The 17,790-nt window shown below is 48.0% G+C and overlaps 2 protein-coding genes across 5 annotated transcripts; one reads left to right on the top strand and one right to left on the bottom strand.

The window, feature by feature from the left end:
- Positions 1-1,930: 1,930 nt before the first annotated feature.
- ZNF771 (zinc finger protein 771) lies at positions 1,931-9,627 on the top strand. Of its 3 annotated transcripts, none has more exons than XM_012731890.1 (3): positions 1,931-1,985; positions 2,625-2,774; positions 8,612-9,627. In XM_012731890.1, the coding sequence occupies exons 2-3, from the start codon at positions 2,634-2,636 to the stop codon at positions 9,422-9,424; spliced, it is 954 nt and encodes a 317-aa protein (XP_012587344.1). In that variant the 5' UTR covers positions 1,931-1,985; positions 2,625-2,633; the 3' UTR covers positions 9,425-9,627. The 3 variants fall into 3 exon arrangements, with proteins under 3 accessions (XP_012587344.1, XP_004692041.1, XP_012587345.1); XM_004691984.1 differs by lacking the exon at positions 1,931-1,985 and adding an exon at positions 2,073-2,269; XM_012731891.1 differs by lacking the exons at positions 1,931-1,985; positions 2,625-2,774 and adding an exon at positions 4,413-4,552.
- Positions 9,628-11,472: 1,845 nt separating this feature from the next.
- Positions 11,473-14,352, bottom strand: DCTPP1 (dCTP pyrophosphatase 1). Of its 2 annotated transcripts, none has more exons than XM_004691981.2 (3): positions 14,218-14,352; positions 13,414-13,524; positions 11,473-12,272 (listed from the first exon to the last, which is right to left on the bottom strand). In XM_004691981.2, the coding sequence occupies exons 1-3, from the start codon at positions 14,316-14,318 to the stop codon at positions 11,972-11,974; spliced, it is 513 nt and encodes a 170-aa protein (XP_004692038.1). In that variant the 5' UTR covers positions 14,319-14,352; the 3' UTR covers positions 11,473-11,971. The 2 variants fall into 2 exon arrangements, with proteins under 2 accessions (XP_004692038.1, XP_012587346.1); XM_012731892.1 differs by lacking the exon at positions 14,218-14,352 and adding an exon at positions 13,648-13,868.
- Between the last annotated feature and the right edge of the window lie 3,438 nt (positions 14,353-17,790).

Genomic DNA, 17,790 nt, shown 5'->3' with positions numbered 1-17,790 from the left:
CTTGTTAATCTCTCCTATCAGAATGATTCAAATTTACTTCCATGTGTGTGTGACACAAGGCTCACCAGAGATAGATTGGGGAGCAGGACAGGCAGAGGTACTGGAATACATTGCTGAGGGGAGCAGTGGCTAAGGGGGGTGGAGGGGGATGGTGTCTGTTGGGCCTTATGTGGCTCAGATCCCTGGGTCTTACCTTTTGCTAGATCCTCCAACCATAATCTGGCCCCTTCCTACCACATTGCCTATACAATATGTCCACCACCTCACACATTGTATTTCTCCTGGTCACCTCACTGAACTTGTCATAATCTTCCTTTATTCCTCAAACTTATTCTCACCTAAGATGTGTATAGTTCTGTCTAGAATACTCTTCAGATTTGCATCATTCAAGTTTCATATCAAACTATTTCCTCAAAGTTGCCCTCCCTGCTCAAGATTTTTGTTTTGCTTACTACTGTATACCCAATAATTAGGATGGTGCCAGGCACACAAGAGGACCCAATAAATACCAGATGAGAGGATGAACACAATCAGTGGCTTTGGGGGAATCTTGAATGTATCTAGGCGTTTGTCCTTTTCCCAAAAGAGCAAAAAAAAATTTTTTTTAAAGATTTATTTATTTATTTATACATACAGAACTGGGGTACAGGTGGTGAGAGGATTCACCAGAGACAGAGTGGGGAGCAGAGCAGGCAGATGGAGGAAGTATATTGCTGAGGGGAGCAGCTGGCAGGTCAGGAGAAATCTGCCATGCCATGTGGTCACCTCCGGGGCAGTGGGGATCGAACTCATGCTGCAGTTGCTCCAGCCTCCTAGTGCTGTACCTTAGCCCGCTGTGCCACCAGGGAGGGCCCCCAAAAGAGCAAAAATTTGACCAGATTTAATCAAAGGATCTGAATCATGCCTTAGGCTCAGTGGATTGAGTTCAGTCCTGGTTCTACCACCAGTTTCCTCATGTAACTTAATTTCTGAAAGTGAGTTGGGATAACAGAAAGAGTGTGCTACTTAGTGATACCACTTTTAGCAAATTCAACTCTCTACGATTTAATTTCTTCATTTGTCAAAAGGAAATAATAATTGATCCCCACAGGCCTCTCCTAAAAGAGAAGGTAGGAAGTTATAAGCAATGGATGACATTTTGCTTTTCTTTCATCATTTCTGAATCTTAATTGCTCAATTCATGTGAGAAAATTGGATGACATTTTCAAAACTTAGGAAATAGATTTTTATATGAATTATTTCTATCTCTAAATGCTGAAAACTGCAGTTGTAAGAAAGTGCTCTTTTTTCAGAAACTAATTTTTTTGCCTTAGCTTCTTAGTTTGTCACACCATCCCCCCACGGCCCAAACTAATTTTTGAAAGAAAAACACCCTGTGAGCCAAGGAAATTCTGTGAACTTGATATGGTCACTGGGGTAATTTTTCACCGGGGCTACTACTTGTCAGAATAATACGACAACTCTTAGGTTGTTAACTTAGGCAAATCAGTTTACCTCCCAAACTTCCATTAGCTCATTTGTAAAATTTATCCACCTTTGTGCGGGTCAAAGGAGATAAACATTGGTCGGAAAGTAGTGAGTTCTATCAGTTGTTCCCTCAGCTACACATCAAACTGCTTATTCAATTCATCACCCCTTCTCACCAATGACTAGTCTTAAAGAAAAAAAAAGTGTTTAAAGACGCTGGCTCACAGTAGGCACACCGCACGGTAAGCAGCAGCTGATCTCTAAGTATATATTCAAGGAGCAAGAAATCCCCGAGACCAGGACACCAAGAAGGCGGCACCAGAAAAGGAGAAAAGATGGGAGAGGAGGAAAAAGGAGACGGGGAGAGGTGAGGAGAGGCAACAGGGTCCGCCCTCCAGGCGGGGCGCCCGCGAGAGGCCCAGGCCGGGGCGGGAGCGCACGTGGCCTATTTCGGGCGGAGCAGCCGCGCTCGCAGCCGCGGAGATCTCCCGGTCGGTCACAGGAGACGAGCCTGGAAGGTAGGTCACAACTGAACCGCCAGGACCTTCAACGCAGCACGAGGCAGCCTGGGGCCCCTGGGTGTCGCAGGCTGCGCGGCTCGGGGATCGCCACTCTCCCCCTGCAGTTGGGGCCGGGCGCCTGGGTTCCCAGGGCCCCGCCCACGGGGGCGGGGACAGTCGCCAGGGCCAATGGCAGCTCGCCTCCCAGGCCCCGCCCGCCCCGCCCCCTAAGCCGCGGCCTCTGAGTGCCCAACAGCCCGGCGCCCTGGCCTGGGGCAGCGCGAGCGCCGAACCTGCGGCTGGTGAGTGCGCACCCCCAGGGTCTCCGCCCCGATCCCGCCTCCAGCCCGTGACCTGGAGCTCCGGGCCGCTAATCTGGGCGCCGAGAAGTGACTCAGCGCGGGGAGGGTGGCGACTCGCGGGGCTGGAGATTCGAACTGTTCAAGGCCTTGAATGCCGGGGCGAGTGGGGTGAACTAATGTTTTCGGAGCTGGACCCGAGACAGTGCTGGGTGTGGGCCGGGCCGGGGTGGAGGGAAGAGGGCCCGACCCAAAGACAGGGCAGGGCGGGAGAAGCCAGGGCTGCACCGTCTAGCCTGGGCCAGGGCCGTGGTGATGGGGGCGGGTCCTGAGCTTCTGACCCAGCTCCCCGCCCCAGGACACCAAGATGCCTGGCGAACAGCAGACAGAGGAGGAGGAGGAGGAAGAGATGCAAGAGGAGATGGTGCTGCTGGTGAAGGGTGAGGAAGATGAGGGTGAGGAGAAATATGAGGTAGTGAAACTCAAGATCCCCATGGACAGCAAGGAGGTACGTGTCCCAACACCCTGGGGCCCCTTTGCTCCTCAACTTGGGCCAGGTCCAGCCTTTCTCAGACAGAAGCCAGAGATCCTGCCCCTACCCTGCTTTTCCCTAAATCTCATGGTTGGCCACCCATTCTTCTGCCCTGCTGCCCATGCTGCCACTGTACAGGTGTCACGCCTGCTGTGTGGCTGCTGGAGAGTAACACTGTCCTTGGTTTCTCATGGAGTTTGATGTCTAGTGGGGTTAGACCCGCAGGTACCACAGCTATTTCTGGTGCGACTGCAGACACATGGGGGTGTGGAAGCCCAGATATGGGAACTTAATGTATACTTGGGGTTTGGTGTGGGCAGTGTGGGGGTCATGTCAGGCAACAGCTGACTTTGCATAGCATTTAATGTGTGCCAGACACTGATCTAAGCACCTCAGTTCTTTGATAGTGATAGTATTTGTTCCATTTTACAGGTGAGGAAACTGAGATCCAGGAAACTGGACAGTGAGAACTGGCCTGCGGTCTCAAAGTTCCTAAAAGGATGGCTTATTGAGACTAGTAAGAGCCTAAGGGGAAGGATGGCCTTTTTAATGACCCAGAGGAGTAATGAGGTACTGGGAGGAGTGAGGGCATAGGGTTCAGTCATGCTGTAACCTCGGTGAGACTAGTGTGTGATTTGCAGGCCCGGCAGGACATCTGGATTTTATCCTGAAGGTGGTGATGGTTCACAGAGGCATTTGGAGGATATCAGCATATGAGTGTTATACTCATCCAAGACCCTAACTATCACCAGATATATTTCCACTTCCCAGAGTCCTACAGGATGCCCTCCACCAGCTAGAGTAGCCATAATTTCAAATTCCAGCTGGGATAGGTTTCCCTGCCCAGGGTACCTGATTTCCTCCTTGCACAGGGGCCAGTTCCCAGGGAAAGTTCTGCTGCCCTCTAGTGGGTATTGTGGGCCCTAGTGGAGGGGTCTGGCTGCTTTGACAAATTCTTCCATCAAAATAACTATAATAGTTGTTTCTCTCAAACTTCTTCAGCCCATTATCCTTGCTCAGCCTGCCTCTTCTGGCCCTGTGGATCTCCACCTTTGACTTGTAAATTAAGAACTGAAATTCCAGAGCTTAGAGTAGACTTTTCCAGCTCCTTCATTTACCAACTTTGTGACCTTTGGGAAGTTTAACCCTTTGTGCCTCAGTTTCTTTACTTGTAAAAGGAAACTCATCATAGCACCTACTTTTGGGAGTTGGGAGGATTAAATATGTTAATACATGTAAAGAGCTGTGTCTGACACATAATAAATACTATGTAAATATCTGCTGCTACTACTCATTCTTCTCTCTGAAGTTTAAAGAGGTCATCTTTTTGGAGATTTTTCAATTTATTTTTATCAAAAACCATTCTAGGCTGAGTCCTGGGCCTGGAATTAAACAGGGAGACCAACATGGTAGTCTTGACAGTGATTGAGGACAAACAAGTCCAGGGGGAAAACTTTACAAGATGACTTTTGACTTGGGTCTTGAAAGTTTAGTGCAATAGACTTCAGTTTGGCAAGTGGAGGAGGAGGAAGGGCATTCCAGGAGGAGAATGCGAATGCAAGGCTCAGCGATGAGGCAAGAGAAGTAAGTGGTGTCATCAAGTAAAAGGCACTGAAGGCCAACATAGGACATACTGCAGTAGGTTATGCGGTGCCATCAGAAGCCTTAAATCAAGGAGGGACATGGTTTTTTTTGTTTGTTTTTGTTTTTTTGATTTAGAAGAATCATTAACTACTGTGGAGACACCTGGCCAGGTAACTTGCTCTAAGGTAGGGGCAGCAGTGGAAAGAAGATGGAGACAAGGGGATACCTGGGCGGACTGGTTGGAGCTAAGCTTGGGGGTCCGGGGGCTAGGCATAGCTTGTCATGAAAGTATGAAGACTAGACTGTAAATGGCATCACGTAGCAATTAAAAGCATTGGTTCAAATCCTAACTCTACCATTCACCAGCTTTGCCTCAGCTTTCTCATCTGTAAATGGGATAATGAAAATATGCCAGTCTGAGGAGGATCATCCAGGTGACTGGATTTGGAGGAGGGTGGCATTGAGGATTACCATGCACACATCCCATGGACATTTAGCACAGTGCCCATAAGATAGCTCATTGATTTGCTGTGTGGTCCCACTGAGTGTCAAGTTTTTCTACCTGTGAAACAGTGATCTTCAAAGCTCCAGTGCTTTCTCTCTGTGACTCTTAGCAATCACTTAGTTCTATGCCCAGTCATTGTCCAGAACAGGCCTTAATTATGCTGCACTCAGGGGCTTGGGTAGTCTTTCTCTGCCTATCATAATCCATTCTGTCTTTAATGAATAGAACAGATTTTCTCAGTGGGCTCTCTGCACATCCAGTTCTGTCTTTCCCTGCTTAAACCCTTGAGTGGTTTCCTATTTCCCTCAGGATAAAGTCTCAGCTTCTAAGTCTGGCATTCAAAGCTGTTCACCATCTGACCTCATGTCCTGGTTTCATGTCTGATCAATCAAGATCCATCCCATTTCCCAGCTTCAAACAGACTGACCCTTTCTTAATCTAAGACTTTGCCCACATGATCTCACACCCTCGTCAGTCCTCTTGCCCTTTTCTACCTGCTTTCTTCTAGAGTAGCTTTTCTTTTCTAGATCAGGTTTCTTAATTGGGGGGGTGTCTTAATTTTTAACATGCATACAAATCGCCTGGGGATCTTGTTAAAGTGAAGGTTTTGATTCAGTAGGTCTGGAATGGGCCTTGAGACTGTGTATCTAACAAGTTCCCATAGATGCTGATGTTGGTCTGTGAGGGAGCTAGAACATAGGGATCGATTTTCTACTTTATACCAATAAGAAGATAGATTCTGATTTTTGAGCGTCCAGGGGAGCGAGATAAGCTGCACAGGTGACTTCAGACATGTCAGCGAGATTGAACTGTATCATGGCTAAGGGAACAGGCATTTTAGACAATGCAGAGTTCAAACTCTGCATCTGATTAGCTAATGACTATGGGTAGTCAGCCACCTTACTTCTGAGTCTTACATCTTTATTTATAAGACAGAACTAATGTACCTAAGCCAAAGCTTTGTGAGAATTTAAAATGAGAACATGAGTAAAAAGACATGAGTATTGTTCCTGGCACATAGGGAATGCTTAATCAGTGGTAGTTATCACTAAAAAATATCACTATGCTACATTATATCCCCATAGTGCTTCTTGTTACAGGGTTCTATGCAAATACCATTCATTCTGACTTTTAATAGCTATAGAATTTAAAGCAAATAGAGCTTTTAATGATCACTTCTGTCTGGTATTTGCCAAGCTTTAGAAACATGTATGTTACCTATTGTGCTCATATATTTATGCTTTTCTTCAGATAGATTCACATTGTTCTGTTAAATAAATTTACCTTCATTTAAACAATAATATTGATGAAATTGTGGGTTTCATGGAATCCATTGTTTTTCTAATATCTGTGAAAATAATGATTATAATAAGATAAAAGTTGGCCTACATAATACCTAGAATCCTCTCGCATCCTATAGTGTGCGTCCCTCCAGCTGGGAAGTTTTGACTTCATCTAGGCTATCTCACCTTCCTTGGAACACTGAGGCAGAGAAGGGGGTGACTTGCCTGCGATGTTAATGAGCTCGCCTTGGCCTGTCTTACCTAGATTCTCTCTGGGGCACCCCAACCCCCTCTCCTGGAGCTAGAGATACCAAAGAGACATGTGTGAAGAATTTCTTTTTCATAAGTCAGTGAACAAGCAGCATAAGGATTTCCTCAGGCTGCTAAAGTCACCTTAAAGAATAGTGCCAAGGGAAAAAGACTAGGAAAAATGTAGCTATAATGAGAAAAGTTCTCTTTACAATGACAACTATGTTGAAATCAACCTCATGTCAAAACCAGGGCACAACTAGAAAATATGACCTTGAATTCACATTGTGCCAATCCAACTGTGTGGAGTTTCTCAATTTAAAGTATCAGGTTGCATTTTCACCTTGAATCTCTCTTGCAGAGTTGGGGACTTGGAGTCCGGCCTCTGTCATGTCTTGGACACATGAGCACAGAGAACTCTACTGGTTAAGGGCTCTAAAGTCAATCCTGACTCCCACTGGCTATATGAATTTAATTTCCTTGAGCCTCAGTTTTTTTCATTCCTGACTTTAAAGGAGTGACAGGAAGATTTTTTCAACAATGTGGATTATATAACATTAAAGCTTTACATGGTAATGTTACTACTATTACCACCTATACTATGATTATATGATACATACATAGGGGTTAAGTCAGAATTCCTGTGACTGATCACTAATTTCTGAGACCACCTTGTTTTCTAATTTCTGAGTTATCCAAAAGCTGCTGCCTTTTAACAAAGATCTTGAAGGCTTTGTGACGTCAGAAAGAAAAGGTCTTATTGTTCCCTGGCTGGTACCACCTCAACCTGTTTCATTTGGTCAATTCATGTGCTTAATTGTTTGGTCCATGAAAAATACTTCACTTCCACTGGAATGAGATTCTAAGAGGGGAGCAATGTGCTCTCAATATTCCTCTTAACACTACTTTTAGTACAAAATGTTTTCTCTTTACCTATTTCTTAAAAGCTATTTATTTCTGATTTTTCTCTCTAGAGGCCCAGACCTCATGATACTGACTCATTTAAAAATTTTTTTTCATTTCAGGCCTCAGAATAACATTGAGGTTTTACCCTTGTCTTCTTCACCACTTTATAAAAAAAGTCTTAGAGAGCCTGGAGTTGGTCCTGGCCTGACTTCTAAGAACCCCATGCTGTCCTGGCGCTGCTACATCACCGGCTCTTTCAGTTCAGTCTCCTTTACTGGCCATTCTGTATCTTGCTGCCCCAGGCTCTCACAGCCCATTCCAAGTGACCTCATCCATTCTCAAGATTTCCTAACTAACATCTCTGGCCTGCGCCTCCCTCCAGAGCTCCAGATGTATCCAGAACTGGAGATACCATCCAAAACCTCTCATCTACCAAGCTGCTCCTGCCGCCATCCTCTCTGTAGATGGCAGCCATGGTAGTTGCCTAGGAGTCATTCCTCTTTTCTTTATACCTCATGTGTAATTTTTGTCAAATTTGTCATCTCAAACTGCAGAATATATCCAGCAGCAGACCACTTCTCACCACTTCCACTTTCCACCCCCTCACCTGGTTTACCTCACTGTTTTCTCTTGCCAGACCACTGCAGAGCCTGAACTTCCTCACTGGTTTCTGCTTCTGTCCTCCACCCCAGCGACCTGAGAGAGCCTTTTTAACTGAGTCTGGTCTTGCCCCAAACAGCTAACACTCTTCAAATGGTTCCACTTATTGATTAGTCACTCCACAGATCAAGGATTACTCTCCCTTGTGCATTCTGCACTAGATACTTTGCATCCCCAAAACTCAACAGGCCAACTCTTGCTCAGGCAGCGTCCTCCTGTCTCTGTAGCCAGCTTTAAGCTCATTTAGATGTTTGCTCACCTTTTACCAGTAAGGTTTCTTAACTCTATTTGAATTTGCAGCCTCCCCCAAAATCAGTACTCTTCAGTCTTCCTGAGAACAGGAATTTAAATTTTTTAAAGCAATGCTGAATGACCAGCGTCTAGAACAGAGTCCGGCCCCTTGTACGTGCTCCCTAAGTATTTGTTGGATTAATAAAGAATAGCTAGAATAACATTAGGCACTGTGATACTTGCATCAGTATATCACTTCTAATGCGGACGCTAGGAGGCAGGCACTTTTGTTTTTTCTCTTGCAAACGGAATACTCAGGTTGCAGCTTGCGGAGACCCAGAGACCTGGGGCCGGGGCCTAGCGGTCAGGGCTGACCTGTGCCCCTCTCCCCGCAGGTCCCGAGCGAGGCGCCAGCGCAGTCGGCCGACCCGGCGCGCCCACACGCGTGCCCGGACTGCGGCCGCGCCTTCGCGCGCCGCTCCACGCTGGCCAAGCACGCACGCACGCACACGGGCGAGCGGCCCTTCGCGTGCACCGAGTGCGGCCGGCGCTTCTCGCAGAAGTCAGCGCTGACCAAACACGGCCGCACGCACACGGGCGAGCGGCCCTACGAGTGCCCCGAGTGCGACAAGCGCTTCTCGGCCGCCTCGAACCTGCGGCAACACCGGCGGCGCCACACTGGCGAGAAGCCGTACGCATGCGCGCACTGCGGGCGCCGCTTCGCGCAGAGCTCCAACTACGCACAGCACCTGCGCGTGCACACGGGCGAGAAGCCGTACGCGTGCCCGGACTGCGGACGCGCCTTCGGCGGCAGTTCGTGCCTGGCGCGCCACCGACGCACGCACACGGGCGAGCGGCCGTACGCATGCGCCGACTGCGGCACGCGCTTCGCTCAGAGCTCGGCGCTGGCCAAGCACCGGCGTGTGCACACGGGCGAGAAGCCTCACCGCTGCGCCGTGTGCGGCCGGCGCTTCGGCCACCGCTCCAACCTGGCGGAGCATGCGCGCACGCACACGGGCGAGCGACCCTATCCGTGCGCCGAGTGCGGCCGGCGCTTCCGCCTCAGCTCGCACTTCATCCGTCACCGTCGCGCACATATGCGGCGCCGTCTCTATATCTGTGCAGGCTGTGGCCGGGACTTCAAGCTCCCCGCTGGCGCCACGGCGGCCACTGCCACCGAGCGCTGCCCAGAGTGTGAGGGCAGCTGAGCCGCCTTTTTTGTCGCCACGTGGCTGCGAGGTGTCTGCGGAGACCCAGACTTGGGGTTGCGCAGCCTGGACGGTTCTGGGATAGGGTGGGGTGGCAGGCTGGGTTGGAGCAGGGAGGCTCCCCTAACGGGGCCCCAGCAAACCTCACCCCCAACTGCAGCCTCACGGCCCGTGTTAGTGAATAAAGTATAATTATATCCTCACCCCACCTGTGCCTGTGAGTGAGGTGGGTGGGGAGAGGAGGAAAGCAGCCCCCAGGCTTAGGTGATTTGAGTGAACTGTGGAGCCAACTGGGCTGTAAAGTCAAAGGGGTTCCAGGAACTGCGTTTGTATGTGCAGCCTCCCACACATGGCCCGCGGTCCCCGTCCACACTACCTCGTATCCACAAGGGGCCATCATTAGAGCATGTTTGTCATCAAGCAGGTGCTTTCTGCAGAACTTGGGTGAGCAGGATGCAACTCCCGGACCTCAGGGCTGTGAAGCAGCTCTAGTAGGAGCTTCCTAGTGCTGTTAACAGGCTTCAAGTGATACAGCTCATTTTTACCCCCTAAGTAGGTATATCTTTCGTCTCCATTTTTGCTGACGAGTAGACAGCCAGTGAATGTCAGAGTAGGTGCAAGTAAAAAGGCCACTGCAGTCTTGTCCCTGGAGCCATGAGGGGCAAGTATTGAGGTAGCTCTTTAAAGCAATCATGGCACTCACAGGCTACTCAGAAGAGATGCTTAAACTGGTCATGAGCAGTATGGAAAGAAAGAGCCCTGAAATTGCCTGCCAGACTTATTAAAGTTTGGAGGCCCCCTCTCAGCCCTCCCACCCTGGGGGTTGGGTAGAATTGGGGACAAAAAGGAGACATGCAGGAGAAAAATCACTAGGGACTTTGGAAACCAGGTTAAAGGATCCACAGCAGCAAAGAAACCTTGGAAGACTGAAAAGGGAGTGGCAGACTTGACAATAAGGAACCAGAGTGGACCTGTGGATAGGGAAATGAGACGGGCTGTATTCATTTTCTAGGCAGTGTCACTGGAAGGGAGGGGGGGGCGGCACAGGATGAGCAGGGCAGGAATTGAAATGGGGGCAGCAGTTACTCCCCAATCTGGGTGGGAGGCTAGGAGAGCTTGGGGATCAGATGTACAGTGCAAGATGTCCAAAAGAGGATACCCAAGAAGGGTGTGTGAAAGAACAGAGGTCGGAAGAAAACTAGAAATGTCTTGCTTGGTCAGATTCTGCTCTGGAGTGCACCATTCAGAGAAAGTGCAAAGTAGTTTGAGTGGAGGGCAGGGTTTTAAAAGCCAGCCTTGAGTGGACTAGGGTGTAACTGGGAGGAGGGGGGAAGCAGAGTGATGAATGAAACATCTCTTCTTCAGGTTTGGCTGTGAGAGTGTGAGGGAAGTAGCTGGAGAAAAGAACTTTATGGGCTGATGGGGAGGGCTACTGGAAAGAGTTGATTTGACAGAGGGGAGATTAGTGATCTAGGAAAGGGAATGAAATCAAGCCCTACCACTGGCAGCGAGAGAAAAGATGGACTTGGGACTACAGAGCTGAAGTAGTTCCAGTCTGGTCTGTTTTACCTAGAAATGGTCTTTTCCCCAGCATTGCACCACCCTGTGAAAGAGGCAGGACCCTTACCCCAGAAGGGAGGTGACGTGAAGGCAAGTCATACACCTAACACTATATTTAGGTGTACAGGCAGAACAAGAAATTGGCCTTAGGAGGCTGGGGGAAGAGGCAAAGGGCCCAAACCCAAGGAGAGCAGAAAGCCCCGTTCTCCATATTAGACAGGTGACTGCCATTTGTGTTGGCTGCTGGAGAGGGGCTGAGGGCTCTCACAGTACTGGGGACCCAGGGCCTAAGGCTGAGTTCTAGGCCTGGCTTGACTGTTACTTCCTGCTCTGGACCTCTATAATTTTTGAGTTGAAAGGCAAACAATCACAACAGCAAACTCACCCAGTACCTTTATGTGTCAGACCCTGTGCTAAGCACTCGACCTATAATAAATAGCTCACTTAAACTTCACAACCCTATCAGGCAGATACTATTTATTTTACAGATGAGCAAGCTGAAGTACAGAGTGATTTGAACACCATCCAGATAAGTATCACTGATGGTACTTGAACCCAGAAAGGCTAGTTCCAGAATGTGGATTCTTAACCAACACTACACACAGCCTCCAACCTCCTTTAGAAGCATGGAACAGGAAGGGGCCTTGCAGGAAATCTCACAGGGAACTGCTAGAAATTAAACCTCTGTCCCAGAGGAAGAAGATACTATAAACGTGGGAGTTTGAGCCCGAGAGCATCCGTCTTTGGCACCTTCTGGGACACAGTCTTCTCCACCACTGCTCCAGGAAGAATCTGGAAATTGCTAACCAAAACTGTTTTATTGAGAGAGAAAAATGAAGCTGTCTTCTGCAGATTTTTGGGCCTCAGAACTCTGGAAGTGGGGCGCTAGGCCCATGATCACCTAGGAAAGGATTAGAAGAGCTTCCATGGCTGGGCCACCCTCTGCTCCTTAGATGCTATGATGAGTTCAGGTTCTGTGCCTATGTTCTAGGTTGAGGTTTGACCGGTAGATTCACAGGTAAGATCTGCAGGCCTCTCAGCCTGGTCTTTGGAGGTGACCCCATGGGACAAGTCTGTATACTTGCGAGCAGAGCCACGGGACAGATGTGCTGGGTAACGTCGCCGGTTGATGTCCATCTTGGCGAGGACTGCTTGGGGCAGATCCACACGGCAGCGGGCTGCTAATGCTACCAGGTAGATGAGGACATCACTAAGCTCCTCTTGAAGGGCTGCCCGTTCCTTGGGGGGCCAGGCTTGAGGGCCAGCCTCCTCATCGGGCTTCCACTGACTGGGGGTAGAACACACAGATAGGCACACACAAGAGATGCTAGCTAGGACAATGGGCCCCCAACTCTCTTGTAACATCCAGTTCTTGTAACAGTGAACTCCCACCTCCTAGGAAGTTCCTCCAAGGCTAACTCAATCCATCTGGGCCCTGGGGAGTCAGGGTAAGACATGACAGCACAGCAGATGATTCACCCTAAACTGTGCCTATCTAAGCCAAGAGTATCCAAGAGAACTTTTCACTTGTTGAGATCCAATTCTACTTCTCTATGGGCTTAGCCACTACCCCCTCAGATGAGGTTTCATCTGAGGTGCCACTGCAGAAGTCTGCTAACTCACCTACCCTTGCCCAGTACTCCTCTTAAAAGCATTCATTACTTTTGTTCCTTTTGCTGAACCCCCCCCAAACTCCTCCAGGTCCCCCTTAGGCTGATTCCTGCCCCTGTCATTGTCTACATGCCCCACCTCCTTAAGCCACTTTGTGTCTTGCAAATAGACCTGCCACAAAAGCTTTTCACTTAACACCCAGCCTTGGAATGCTCCTCCTCTTCCCACCCCCCTCAGGATTTTCCCATGGTTACCATCTCCTTTGTTACTTTCTTTTCATAACCTGGTATTATTTTCTTCATAGAACTTGTTATAACAGCAAATCTTTTAAAACAATTTTACCCACTTATTGTTAGTATCCATAAAAGAACCGTATCTATCTTGTTCATATTCTTTGATGGTAGAAGTCCTAGGGGCCAGATAATGCGCAAAATCTGTCATGAATGAACAGCTTGCCTTCATACACATCTCTGTGCCTTAATTCCCCCATCCCGTGGTGACTGACTGCCCTGGGCTGGCCTGATACACACCAATTTCCTTACTCTCCTCCCCTACCCCAGTTTGCTTTGCGATCCATCCACCCTGCAGACACAAGGGTTGTTCCACCACTCAGATTGTCTAATCATACTCCATCACTTACTAATCCCTGTTCTACCTCAGGATTCAGATCCCTGAAAGTACCATTGAGGTTCAGTCATTTTGATATCCCCAGAAACAGAACAGAATTTGGCACTAAAGAGTTAAACCAATTATCTTATTTTAGAATCAAATAAACCCACTCCTCTTCACAACAGACAAAAACTGTTCTGCCTACTCACAAGAGTTCTGCCAACTCTCCCACTTCCCCCACCAAGGCCAGGAGAAGGTTCCGAGGCTGGTGGAACTGGTCCCAGTCTCTTTCAGCAGCAAACTCTGCATGGAGACGGCGGCTGGAATAGGAGAAAGGGGAGAAAACCCAGATGCCAAGATTAGGATGAGAGGTAGAGCCCAGGCAGGTCCTGCAGTGGATGGGGGGAGGATGAAGAGGAGCAGCATGTAATCAGGGAATTCACCTAATTCCTTGGGTGGCCTTCATCAAATAATTTCTTCTTTATGGTCGGACGTGTTTTTCTCATCTATAAAATGGGTGCGTCCCTAGAGAGACCCCACGCTACTGAAAGTTAGCCATACCCTCTTTTTCATTATTCCACCTCATGCTGCTGCCTGTGCAGTTTCCTCCACCAGAAATATCCGTATCTGCGCGCATCTAAATTATACCACTCTACAGAGTGCAGCAAGGAGGGCATCCGTCATAAGAAGACTTCCTTGATTTCCTCACTCCTGTATATCTAATAAACCCACTCCTGGGAGGCAGAGGTGGGCAGAAGCAGCATTCGATTCCGGTATTTCACCTGGGCTGAGCTGAGGGGTGACTCACTGGGGATCACCATTTCCCCTGCCTCGGGTATACGTCGCCAAGCCTATTTTGCAGATGAGCTTATAAAGTTCTCCCCGGTCAGCCAGGCGTGCAGGACCCGGAACACTGATGCTAGCTTTCTTCCAGACCACGTGGAGGGACCCTCCCTAATAAAAGGAAGAAGAGAGGCGCTTTCCCCAGCTCACACTGGGCAGGGAAGGCTTACATATCCTCGAGCGTGGGCTCCGAGCTGAAGCTGAACGGAGCGGCGGCAGCAGTGACCTCTTCCCGCGTGTCCCCAAGCGTCTCCCCGCCCGCGGCGGACATTGTGCCACAGTGCGGCACTCCGGACTGCTCAGGAGAACCCCGCGCCCTAGTTGACAGCCCGCCTCCGGAGCCCTGAGCCAATCACAGGCGTCAGAGAGCGCGGTGGAGCCGCGGGAAAGACCAATTACTTCTGTAGAATTTAATAGAGCCCGCCCCCTTTCCGGATTGGACCAATCCGAGCGCTTTTCAAGCGAGCACACCCTTCCGGCCCTCTAATTTTCGTTTTGGTCAAGCAGTTTAAAGGGATAAATACCACATTATTCCTTCAGAGGAACACAAAAAGCAGAGGGCGGGCAAGCGCAGGCGCGTCACTTCTCTTGTGGGCGCCAGATGGCGTCAAAGCGAAGCCGCGGGGTGCTGGTGGGGACGCTCAGTGGAGAATCCCTGTCAGTGGTGGCCGGTTTAAGAAAAGAGGAATAGTAAGGATACAAGAATGTCAAAGGGATGCTAGGTCTTCAGGTTACTGCTGGGCCTTAGCAATGAACTGGAGCCTGAGTAGCTGTTTTAAGCATATTACATATTTAATCTTCACAGCAACTCATTTAATCCTTTCAACAACCTAATGAGGTAGGTAATATTATTATTCCCATTTTACAGACAAGGAAACTGAGATATTAAGTGATTTAACGCAATAGCTAGTCAAGTTTCACATCCAGGCAGTTGGGTTTAGAGTTGTATTATTAGCCCCTACGCTGTATTGCCTCTGATAAGAAAACAATTGTTTTTAATTAAAATATTTATTTATGCATACAAGAACTGGGGTACAAGCCAGAGGTGGGTGTGTGTGAAGAGAGATTTTGCCAGAGACAGATTGGGGAGCAGGACAGGCAGATCAACTGAAATATATTGCTGAGGGGAGCAGCAGGCCATACAGGAGAGGTCTGCTGTGCCGTGTGGGTCAGCTACCTGGCCAAGGATGGAACTCATGCAGCAGTAGCTGCAGTTAGCTTCCTAGTGCTGAGACTTAACCCAGAAGGCCCACCATTCCTCCAATTCTTTTCTTACATCCATTTGTACCTGTGATTTTGTTCTGATTTGTGCCCAGGGCTTTGTATCCCCACCTTTTGCTGCCAGCTCCTTTTCAAAGGAAACTTGGATGTGTGCCTTGCTTTCAACCCTTGTTTCTTGGTTGACTAAGAGAACCCAAGCCAGGGAAGCATTCAATCATCTTTCCCCCTTTTCCACTACCTGCCCCAAGTTTGAAAATGAACTAGCTAGGGGCCTCCCTGGTGGCACAACAGGGTAATGCACAGCACAATGAAGCTACCTCAGCCAATGCTGCTCGAGTTGGATCCCCAGCCAGGGAGGTGACTCACATGAAGTGACGGACCTTTCCTGACCTGCCTGCGGCTCTCCTCAAGCAGTGTATTTCATCAGTCTGCCTGTTCTGTTCTGTGCTGTGTCTCTGGTGAATCCTCTCACTGCACTGGCCTGCACCTTAAAAAGAAGAGAGAGGTGGGTAAGTGGACAGCCAGGTCCAAGGCACAAATTTCTGCTCTAGGCTAGTCTTCAGGCTTTGGTACTACCAGTTTCCACCACGATCAAGGAAAGTGTGAGTATGGTGCTAATTTCTGCCTCATTCATTCATTCAATATATTCTGAGCTAACTATGGATCAGACAGTCTTCTGGGTCCTGGAGACTCAACATCCCCTGTCATCTTGACATGTGCTACTAGCAGAAAGGGACAATTATAAAGCAAATGAATACAGTCTCGCAAAAATAACTGTTTAGGAGAGCTATGAAGTCAATATATAGGGTGATGAGTTGGAGAGTAGCTACATGTGGCTAAGGTCAGAGAGGTCTTTTATGAAGAGGTTTAATTTGGACTGAGTGTGCCGGCTAAGTAGAGAGCCTGAGGTTTAAGTTTCCAAAGAGCACAAACACAAAGGGTTTTGATTTGTTTCACATAGAGTAAAAAGACTAGTGAGCAAGAGATTGTTTTTTACAACTATTTTTAAAGATCTATCAATTTATACATGCAAGAACTGGAGTACTGGCTGGAGGTGCAGGGTGGGGAGGGGGTGGTGAGAGGTTTCATCAGAGAGTGGTGGGGAGCAAAACAGGCAAATCTACTGAAATACACTGCTGAGGGCAAGCAGCAGGCCGGTCTGCTGGGCCATTGTGAATCACCTCCCTGATGGGGATCGAACTTGTGCTGCAGTGGCTGCAGGCAGCTTTATAGTGCTGTGGTTTAATCTGCTGTAATACCAGGGAGGGCCTTGCTTCATTGTCTTTTATCTGCCAACTTGCCACTGAGAGGAATGATAGCATTCTTTATTTATGCATACAGAACTGGGGTATAGGCCAGAGGAGCAGGGTTGGTGAGAGGATTCACCAGAGACAGAGAGGAGCAGAACAGGCAGATTGATGAAGTATACTGCTGAAGGCAGTAGTGGACGGGATCAGGAGAGGTCTACTGCACCATGTAGGTCACCTCTCTGGCTGGGAATCATGCTGAAGTGGCTTTAGCTTTGTAGTGCTATGCTTTAACCTGCTGTGCCCCCAGGGAGGACCTCTCCCCTCCACACTAACATTCTTATCTTCCCTCCCCCAAAATTTAAGGAAAGCATAGAGATTTTAGAAGACTGGAGGCAAACTGCCATGACATTGTGCAACTATTTCTTAATCTATCTGTAGTTCAGAGACCTCTTTATTTGCAAATTGGGACTGCTGAAAGTTTAAATGAGTTCATATGTATAAAGTACTTTGAATTTTGCTAGCTAAGATTATTTATCATGTAAATATTTTCTATTACTAGATATATGTAGGTCTTTCTTCATTCACTATGCTGGGAATTTCTGAGACAACTGTCACATTTTAGAAAACTCTTGTATGATTATTTGCTAATTTTTTTTCTTCCCTCTGCTTTATTGCCTCTTTCTGGAATCCTTTTGAGAGGCTGAAACTCTTGATTCCTGTTTTTCATTTTTTTTTCTTGTATTATGCTTTTTGGTCTCTATTTTCTGATAAATTTCCTCAACTTCTAAGTCTTCTACTGAAAAAATACTGTATTTTAATTGTCTGTTTTATTGTCTTTTTATGAACTTTTTCCCCTGTAGTATCTCCTTTCTTGAGTTTTTTCTGTTTGCTTTGGTTTCTCTCAAGTTGGGAGGTTTGCCTCCAATGTCTGGTGATCCCTTCCTGCTCATATTTAAGAATGAGGCATTAAAAAGCTTAAAAAATGCTAGTGTGGCTTTTCAACTATAGGCTTCCCAGAGCTCCCAGAATGTTTATATTATAGGTCTCTTTTCTGGGAACATTTCTCCAGAGTATTCTTCACTTAATTCCCAGTTGAATCAGAGATGGGCAGCATAAGCTTCCTGGATAGTGTTTTTAGTAGCTCTGTGGGAGGACCTGGAGCAAGCTCTTTTTCAGTTTTTAATTCTCCTGTTCTTAGTCTCATCCCTACTAGCCTGTTGTGCTTGATGTCCCTAACTTTGAGTACTTTTTATTTACATTTTCAGGGAAAAA

This window comes from Condylura cristata, unplaced genomic scaffold (genome assembly GCF_000260355.1).
Source record: "Condylura cristata isolate star-nosed mole 26May11 unplaced genomic scaffold, ConCri1.0 scaffold00032, whole genome shotgun sequence".
Lineage (NCBI taxonomy): Eukaryota > Metazoa > Chordata > Mammalia > Eulipotyphla > Talpidae > Condylura > Condylura cristata.
This window is presented reverse-complemented; position numbering and strand designations above follow the sequence as displayed.